Source organism: Cucumis melo, chromosome 6 (assembly GCF_025177605.1).
Source record: "Cucumis melo cultivar AY chromosome 6, USDA_Cmelo_AY_1.0, whole genome shotgun sequence".
Lineage (NCBI taxonomy): Eukaryota > Viridiplantae > Streptophyta > Magnoliopsida > Cucurbitales > Cucurbitaceae > Cucumis > Cucumis melo.
This window is the reverse complement of record NC_066862.1, coordinates 21,212,146-21,221,091: the sequence shown is the minus strand read 5'-3', so window position 1 is coordinate 21,221,091 and position 8,946 is coordinate 21,212,146. Positions and strand designations below refer to the sequence as shown.

The 8,946-nt window shown below is 36.3% G+C and overlaps 2 protein-coding genes across 3 annotated transcripts; one reads left to right on the top strand and one right to left on the bottom strand.

The window, feature by feature from the left end:
* The first annotated feature begins 203 nt into the window (after positions 1–203).
* LOC103491821 (putative pentatricopeptide repeat-containing protein At2g01510) lies at positions 204–3,276 on the top strand. Its single transcript, XM_008451924.3, has one exon. It carries the CDS (start codon positions 486–488, stop codon positions 2,934–2,936), a length of 2,451 nt encoding a protein of 816 aa, XP_008450146.1. The 5' UTR covers positions 204–485; the 3' UTR covers positions 2,937–3,276.
* A 2,432-nt stretch (positions 3,277–5,708) lies between these two features.
* LOC103491822 (NAC domain-containing protein 83) lies at positions 5,709–7,258 on the bottom strand. 2 transcript variants are annotated; one of them, XM_008451925.3, is made up of 3 exons: positions 6,744–7,258; positions 6,385–6,644; positions 5,709–6,240 (listed from the first exon to the last, which is right to left on the bottom strand). In XM_008451925.3, exons 1-3 carry the CDS (start codon positions 6,928–6,930, stop codon positions 5,950–5,952), a joined length of 738 nt encoding a protein of 245 aa, XP_008450147.1. In that variant the 5' UTR covers positions 6,931–7,258; the 3' UTR covers positions 5,709–5,949. The 2 variants fall into 2 exon arrangements, with proteins under 2 accessions (XP_008450147.1, XP_008450148.1); XM_008451926.3 differs by having other exon boundaries at positions 5,709–6,237; positions 6,744–7,254.
* Positions 7,259–8,946: the final 1,688 nt, after the last annotated feature.

Genomic DNA, 8,946 nt, shown 5'->3' with positions numbered 1-8,946 from the left:
GCGACCCTCGTTTTCTTCTATTGGATCAAAGTTTTCGCGCCTTCGTTTGTTCTCCAACTTCAACGAAGCTCAATCTTATTCCTTTTACTTCCTGCCTCCTTTTGAATCAAGTTTTCACTTCAAAATTCTCTGGAAACGCATCACTAGTCATTCATTACATTTCTCCAAAATTTAACGAATCGCTGTCTCAACAATTGGGCACTGTACACTGTAAGTCATCTTCGGATTGAAAATCACTTTCCTTACCCCCTTGCAGTTAACAATTTTCTCATCATGGTTGTACTCTAAAGAGCTTGTAAGTGTATTAATCTTGGATTTATGATCACCCATTAGTTTTCTTTTATGCCCATAGCTTTTTTAAATTCGGGTTGATTGTATGAGGCGCACTTTTGTGTTCAATGCTAAGGAAAACTCATTAGCATTAGCTGGTGTTACTCATACATATGTGGTGCTCAATTCTGCGGGTGAATGGCAATTGAAGTTCTATGAAGCCATATAGAGCGACCTTATTTCAAAACCTTGTTCTAAGAAACTCTCAAGCTCCAAAGCCGTCCTTGAATAGTAATCATCTTATTGATGCTCACATTGTCAAAACTGGCTTCAATCCAAATACATGCCGCTCTAACTTCCAGGTCAACAGCTTTCTCGAGAGAGGAGATCTTGTCCACGCACATCAGGTATTTGATCAAATGCCTGCCAAGAATACGATCTCTCTCAACATGATGATTTCTGGTCACCTTAAGTTTGGTAAGTTATCTAAAGCTAGAGAGTTGTTTGATGGCATGGTGGAACGTACGGCAGTGTCATGGACTATTTTGATTGGTGGTTATTTGCAATCTAACCAATCTAAAGAAGCGTTTAGGCTTTATGCTGATATGAGAAGGGGAGGGCTAGAACCAGATTATGTGACTCTAGTGACTTTATTATCAGGCTTTGGTGAATTGGAAACTAAGAATGTGATTGTTCAAATTCATACCCAAGTCATTAAACTTGGATATGAGTACAATCTCATGGTTTGCAACTCGTTGGTTGATGCCTATTGCAAAACACATTGCTTATATTTAGCTAGTCAGCTCTTCAAGCATATGTTAAACAAAGACACAGTAACCTTCAATTCCTTAATGACAGGTTACACAAATGAGGGATTGAGTGAAGAAGCAATAAAGCTCTTTCTAGAACTGCACAATAGTGGAATAAAGCCTTCAGACTTCACGTTTGCGGCCCTTCTATCTGCTGCTGTTGGTCTAGATGACATAAAGTTTGGACAACAGGTTCATGGTTTTGTTCTCAAGACCAACTTCGTTAGGAATGTGTTTGTGGGAAATGCATTACTAGATTACTACTCAAAGCAGGACCAAGTGGATGAGGTAAGGAAGCTTTTTTGTGAGATGCCAGAGTTAGATGGAATATCATATAATGTAGTCATCACAAGCTATGCTTGGAATGGGCAATTCAAAGAATCTTTTGATCTTTTCAGGAAATTACAGTTTACTAGATTTGACCGGAAGCAATTCCCTTTTGCAACACTATTGAGCATAGCTACAAGTAGTCTTAATTTGAGAATGGGTCGGCAAATACATTGTCAGGCAATTACAGTTGGAGCAAATTTTGAACCTCTGGTAGAAAATGCTTTGGTTGACATGTATGGCAAATGTGACAGAGATGAGGAAGCTCAGAAGATATTTGATAATATTGCTTTTAAAAGTACAGTGCCATGGACTGCAATGATCTCGGCCTACGTTCAGAAGGGAAAGCATGAAGAAGGAATAAATGTATTCAGTGACATGCGAAGAACTGGTGTCCCTGCTGATCAAGCGACCTTTGCTAGTATCTTAAGAGCATGTGCAAATCTGGCTTCAATTTCTTTGGGAAGGCAACTGCATTCATTGCTAATTCGATCAGGATATATGTCCAATGTATATTCTGGGAGCGCGTTGCTAGATACATATGCAAAATGTGGTTGCATGACAGATGCCATAAAATCTTTCGGAGAGATGCCTGAGAGGAATTCTGTCTCGTGGAATGCTTTAATCTCAGCTTATGCACAGAATGGGAATGTTGAAGGCACGCTCAATTCGTTTCAGCAGATGATTCAGTCGGGCTATAAGCCAGATTCTGTTAGTTTTCTCAGCGTTTTGTCAGCTTGCAGTCACTGTGGTTTCGTCGAAGAAGCTCTTTGGCACTTCAACTCCATGACTCAAATTTATGAAGTCACTCCTAAGAGAGAACACTATACATCAATGGTTGATGTATTGTGTCGAAATGGAAGATTTGATGAAGCTGAAAAGTTAATGACTCAAATGCCATTTGAGCCTTCTGAGATCATGTGGTCCTCGGTATTAAACTCATGCAGAATTCATAAGAATCATGAATTGGCCAAGAAAGCAGCAGATCGGCTTTTTAATATGGAAGATCTTCGAGATGCTGCTCCTTATATCAACATGTCTAATATTTATGCGGTAGCTGGTCAGTGGGACAATGTTGCAAAGGTCAAGAAGGCAATGAGGGACCGGGGGGTTAGAAAGGTCCCAGCCTATAGTTGGGTTGAGATCAAACATCAGACTCATGTATTCTCAGCAAATGATAAGTCCCATCCCCAGATGAAGAAGATTTTGAGAAAGATCGATGCATTATCGAAGGAAATGGAGAAGAAAGGATATAAGCCAGACACAACTTGTGCCCTTCACGATGAGGATGAGGTTATTAAAATTGAATCTCTTAAATACCACAGTGAACGCTTAGCTATTGCATTTGCTCTACTCAACACACCGGATGGGTTGCCAATCGTGGTAATGAAAAACTTGAGAGCTTGTACAGACTGTCATGCTGCAATCAAGGTAATCTCACAGATTGTTGAAAGGGAAATTATTGTTAGAGATTCAAGTAGGTTTCATCATTTTAAAGACGGCGTTTGCTCCTGTGGGGATTATTGGTGACCGTAAAATCTTATGAGCAGTATAGACTATCATCACAACAAGCAATGCATGCAATCATTCTGTAGAGATGAACTTGGTTGTCACGAACTTGGAAATGTATTATAAAAGCTATTGCGACCTTGGTGCAGAGTCGGTTGCGTACACAGGCTGAGTATATTAAAATAATACGAATATGAAATGAAAAAGTGTCGTGTAAAACCTGATTCTTGGGTCACAATGGAAGATCAATTTCCTTTCTCCATCCATGAGGCGTGGTTCACTATTATGTTTTAGGATTCCATTATTCTTATATTTGTAGTATTTTATACTTTCAATAGTTTTATTTGTGCCGTTGATATTATGAAGACTATGACAAAATATTCTCCGTACACAATGCCTTAAAACCAATCTGTTTGATGCATAAAAAAAAAAACTAGAAATTGGAAGTATTTCTGTTCTTCATAGAATACCAAGCGCTCGACTGAATCTGGCGAATATGTTTGCAATTTGAGGTATCTCCTCTTCTTCTTTTTTTTTTCTTTTTCTTTTAGTACACATTTGCCTGGTAGTTGATAATTGTGTTCACGATTCAACTTGGTATGGTTGCGTGATGGTGCTGTATTTGATTATAGTATCAACCATTTCCTTTTCCCTACGTGGCTGTTTTTTTCCTATTACTTCTACTTCATTGCTCCTGAAGTACGTGGTTTTCTACTGTGATAGTCCAATATGCTTGCTGTTTTAAGAGCCTATGGTAGAAAGAGAGCCGAATGAGTTATAAAAGTGGAAGAAAGTTTGAATCCCCTTGGGGACAGTTTCCCTTTCTCAATTTATATCATTTATTCTATCTTTCCAGTTGTTATAGTTTAGCCTTTAAAGCCCTGATAAAGTGACTAGGGTTATTGAGAAGATCGTGAAGGATTTTCTTTTGTGAATGTTCTACGAATGGAGGGTAGTTGTCATTTAGTGAAGATGGTTATTTGTGAAGGATCTTCAAATGAAGTGACAAAGATTATGGGATTAGCTTGATTTGCATTCACCTGGAATTCTGTAGATGAGCCAGAACGGCGATTACGTGTCCCTTGTGCACATATTGATTCTGTCTCAGATTAATCGAATAAGAAAACTAGGTATCATGTTACAATATATGGTATATGTTCTACTGAAGTTGTCTTAGCTCCTTTTAGTTTTTTCTTGGTTTGCTTCAGGGTCTCTATATTAATGCTTCAAACTAGAAAAAGGTTATGCTGAAGACGTGCGGGCTTGGCATATTACTTGTGTCAGCAGCTCCTGCTGACGCTTCTGCATTCGATTACAGACATACTCCGTGAAGAATAAATAAATAAATAAATACCAAATTGGAATTTGAAACGAAAACTCTCTATTTGAGATGAGCTCGGAAGATTTCCTGTCGATCACTTCCCAAGGATTGCGTTATATCAGCTGCTACTTTGACAAACCACTTCTTAATTGAATATCGTGGATGAATTATCCTTAGAACTGTGCGATGGAGTTAATATTTTTGCTATTTTAAATTCTTTTTTCATATTGTTGAAGATTATTGCCTTAAAAGTTGTGGCAAATGTCATTACTAGCTGCTTTAAATAGACAGACATACACATGGCAAATACCAGTACCACTCGTACTTGCTAATGAATTTCTGAAATTGACATGACAGGTCCACTCCAGGGGCTTACACACCAGAACTTCCAGGTTAAATTTCTTTACATCTTCATCTCTCTTCTTTACTATTGTGGCGTGCAGAATGTTACCATCGTTTTAATAAGATCATCTTCTCTTCAAAGATTCTAAAACCTCTGCGGCAAGAAACTAACTTTTGCTTCGCCATTCAACTATATCTCTTTAGATTTCCACTTTACTGTTCTGCTGCTTAGGGAATCTCACGTCGTTTTTGCTTGTTTATATATAAAAACATTGAATTCTTGAAAAATTGAAGCAGAACACAAATCTAAAGAGCAGAAATTTCTCGACAGTAGAAGGATTCTTTTAATTTATTCTTGAAATATTGAAGCAGAACAATATATATATATATATATATATATATACATATGTTTTCTTGGAAAGAAGAGTTTCTGGATATTTGTGTTTCTTAGGTCATCTACTAGTAGACAAAAAGAATCTTATACCCGTAGGCCGTAGCTCACCGTGAGGATGCGTTGTGTTGCTCAAAGCTTTGAATTTTGCTTTTTTCCCTCAATAAAAAAAATAAAAAAACACAATTACTTCATTTTAAAATCTTGCTCAGCCATCCCGTCTCGACCCAACCCCATTCTTTAGGAGAAAACATATCCAACCCAAATCTAATAATTTAAACCTCTACAGCTATTGAAGATGAGAGAATCTCTCTCCTTCCCTCTCTTTAAAAAATCAATAAAAATCTAAAATCAAGAAAGTCGTGGAGATTCGAGGATTTGGAAAGATTAAAACTAGTGATGGGGTATCAAATTCATATGCCAAAGATGCCTTTACGAATAGCCTCACATGAAGGCTCCTCTCTCTCCACTAATTGTCTATTAAATTGGATACCAAAAAACCACTACGCCCTCTCTAATGGATGCTTAAGTTTGTCATTATCTTTCGTAAATATGTACGGGTTGTAGATTGTCTCATTTGCCCCATAGTTTTGGCCTTCTGGCTTTTGTTACAGTCAGCTAAAATATCAAAAAGAAAGAAGAAATAGAAAAGGTGCTACTTTTTTCCTTTCTCCCCCACCCTCATGATTATCTCGAAAACCGAGTTTTGGTAGAATTATCGCCAGGGCACACAAAAAGGTGGGAAACTCAAATTGCATTGAAAAGGTGGAAATGTAAAAAAGACATCTATCTTTCTTTCTTTCTTTTTTGGCTTTCCCCCAGGAAGAGTAGTGACAGTAGTTAAATTTGCCCCTTTTTTTTTCCTTTTGGTTCTTCTCTTTTTGACTCATTGTCGTTACTTAATCAGAGCCAGAGCAACCCAAAACAAAACAAAACAAATTGAACATTGAGCTGCTAAAGAGAAGAGGGGTATCTCTAAGTCACACCCCTCTCACGTGAGCTTGAGAAAAATATGAAGAAAAGCCTAAGCCTAAGCCTAAGCCTAAACTACTGCTGTGCTCTTCTTGATCAGCATTTGAAGAAACTTCAGTGACTCCACTTGAACTTGACGAAGAAGGCTGAGGAAATTCCCAACCGTCCTCCACCCTCAAATCCAATATGCTTGCCTCCTCGGCTTCTCTCAACCTCTGCTTCTCTTCCACCCCTTGCCTTTTAGGCCTTCTTCTCTTTTGAAACAAGCTGTACACAGCCCAATCCCCCACTTCAATCTGCTTTTAATTTTAGTCAATTAGTCCAGAACCAAAACAAAACAAAACAAAACAAACTCACAGAGTTAGAAAAGGAATCAGTTCATTGTAAAAAGAAAGGGTAGTATTGGTAATTTAGTACAAGTCGACGGTCAAATTTGTCTGTACCTGTGTTGAGTTGGGAGTTGTTGGAGATGCAGAGCGAGGCAATCGATATTCATGCATGACCCACCGAGTAGCACTTTTTGTCTCACAAAATTTAGATTCAGAAAAAACCAAAGTTTTCCTAGACCCAACCAACTGGTTCATCGGCCCTGGGCTTAATATCAACTTTTCTTTCCCAATAGACTTCCATATCCCACACCCAGCACTCCTCCTAGAGAAACTCTTCTGTTTGCTGAAAAAGAATCTCTTTTCTTTCGAATCCCCTAACCCAGAAACAACAACAACAACAACACAGAATCCCATCAAAATCCAGTTAATAAGAAAGTATATGATAATAAGTTATATAGAGAAATAGAAGAAACCTGGCAAAGCCCATGGATCTGTGAGGAAGATATCGAAGTCAGGAATAATAGAAGCAGGAAGTGGCAAATGAAAGACCTTCCTCTTCAAGTAATGGGCGACCAACTCCTGATCTGTAGGGCAAAATCGATATCCAACAGGCAATCTGATGGATCCTCCATTGAGAACAAAGGGTGAGATGTTGTCCATGGGGGAAAAGAATGATATGGAAGGAAATGTAGGAGAAAAAGACTCAAAGAAATAGAGAAATATGAACGGAGAAGAAAGAAGCCATGTGGGGATTGGTTTAAATAAACAATGAAGATGAAGGCGAATAGAAATAGGAAATAGGAAATAGGAAGGAGGAGAAAGAAGAAAGAAAAGAAAGGAAGAAGGGAGTGTTGTGGTGTGGTGTGGTGCGTAAGAGAAAGACAAGGATCTTTCCTTGCGTTTTATGGAATGTAAGAAACTGGAAATCCTTAGTCCCACTACAATTCGGAATCCCAAACTTCTTTTTTTTCTTTTCTTTTCTTTTTTTTTCTCTTTTTTTAATTTAAAAAATATAATAATATATAATTATATAATATTTGTTTTTTTGACTTTTTCGAAACCGAATTGTTTTGTTGTTTGTTTTGACGGCGTCGTTTGCTCTCACGACCGCGTGTCCCTAACAAACTCCAAAAAAGCCTTCCTTTGTTATTATTATTAACACGCCAACCTAAGCAACCTCTGTTTTACATTTACTTTCCAAAATTCGCGATATATATAATATTTTTTATATATGATATATATATATATATATATATATATATATTAGTAGTTTTTAAATTAAAAAATAATTTTAAGCATTATTTTGGATTCTGGAACTGTCATTGGTTGTCAATGTACATACAACTTCTAAAGCTTCTTCTATATAAGTATTAATTTTAAATCTTTTGTACTATTTAGTAGATAATCTGAATTCATTTTTTAATTTGGTATAAATTTTGAAATAACAATGTTTTAAAATGTATTTTGAAATTGAAAATTGTTTTGTTAGTGGCAACCCTTTTTCTATTTTGAATACTTTACATTGCCCATTTGCCCTTAAGCTTCAACTTGAAAACTAAATATTTATTTGAAATTATGAAAGCAACACATTGAATTAAATTATATTTGCATGTGTCATACGCGATATTGAAATTCATAAGTAACAGAGACATGGATCTGTATCTTTCCCCATATTATAGTTTATTTTTATTTAAATATTTTCTTCGACATTACTTTTGTTTGAAATTTAAAAATAATCTAGTTTTCCATCATTTAATTTCAAATCAATAAAAAAAATGTAACACATATACTATGATCAAAAAAGTTAAAATTTTAAATCTATTGTTGAAATTAAAAAAGAGAGCTCAAGGATGCTTATAGAATTATAGAGTTTATATAGCACGTTTCTCCAAATTTTAAGGTGAAAATCCTAAATATTGTATAGATAGACAAATATGAATATAACTTGTGTTCGACTTCAACGCATTCAAACAGTAAATAAGTAAGAAGGCTATGCTTCAAAACTTTTTTTGTAGACTCTGACCAGCCACCAAAATTTTCTCACGACATGCATGTCTCCTCTATTCCAACGTGCGATATTCTTGTTATCAACTTGCAATATTCATGCCAATAAATTATTCATAAAAAGACTATCCTTTTTGTCACTAGGTTCAGATTAATAGTCTAGCACAAACTTAAACTATCAATTGTTTGACCTTTTTCTACAGGTTTCCTAGAATTAACATTATTGTTGGTTGTCCTTGATGGTGAGTTAGTTTTGGGTCTATTGTTTGTGATTCTAATGGTGTAATCATAATGCCTATGAAGAGATAACAACTTTTGGGTTTGGTTTATTGAGTGAGCTGAAACAATTGCTCTGTAGGGAAACATATCCAAAGAAGCTCATGAAATTATATCATTTACCCATTTTGAGCTTTGAGACAAAGCTCGAAATAGTTCTTTTAAGCAAAATTTGTCAAAGAGGTTTCAAAGTGAGTTTGCCTTATGTTATTATCATGACTCCCATCTCTTGAGATTGAGGGTTTAATCTCCCAGCTCCATAGTTGTCGTACTAAAAACAAATTACCAAAGGAGGTTTTGTTTTTTGTTGATTCAATTTGTGACCACATGCATGTAGCAATGCAGTCCAAGGATTCTTCTTTGTCAACCACATATTTAATATAATTACTCACTATT

Bases quoted from the DNA above. Each gene is read 5' to 3' on its own strand.
- LOC103491821 (XM_008451924.3), top strand. From the start codon at position 486: ATGAAGCCATATAGAGCGACCTTATTTCAAAACCTTGTTCTAAGAAAC.
- LOC103491822 (XM_008451925.3), bottom strand. From the start codon at position 6,930: ATGGACAACATCTCACCCTTTGTTCTCAATGGAGGATCCATCAGATTG. The intron at 6,645-6,743 runs GTTTCTTCTATT...TTTCTGGGTTAG, and splicing joins AGATCCATGGGCTTTGCCAG to GGGATTCGAAAGAAAAGAGA. The intron at 6,241-6,384 runs GTACAGACAAAT...TAAAATTAAAAG, and splicing joins CAACTCCCAACTCAACACAG to CAGATTGAAGTGGGGGATTG.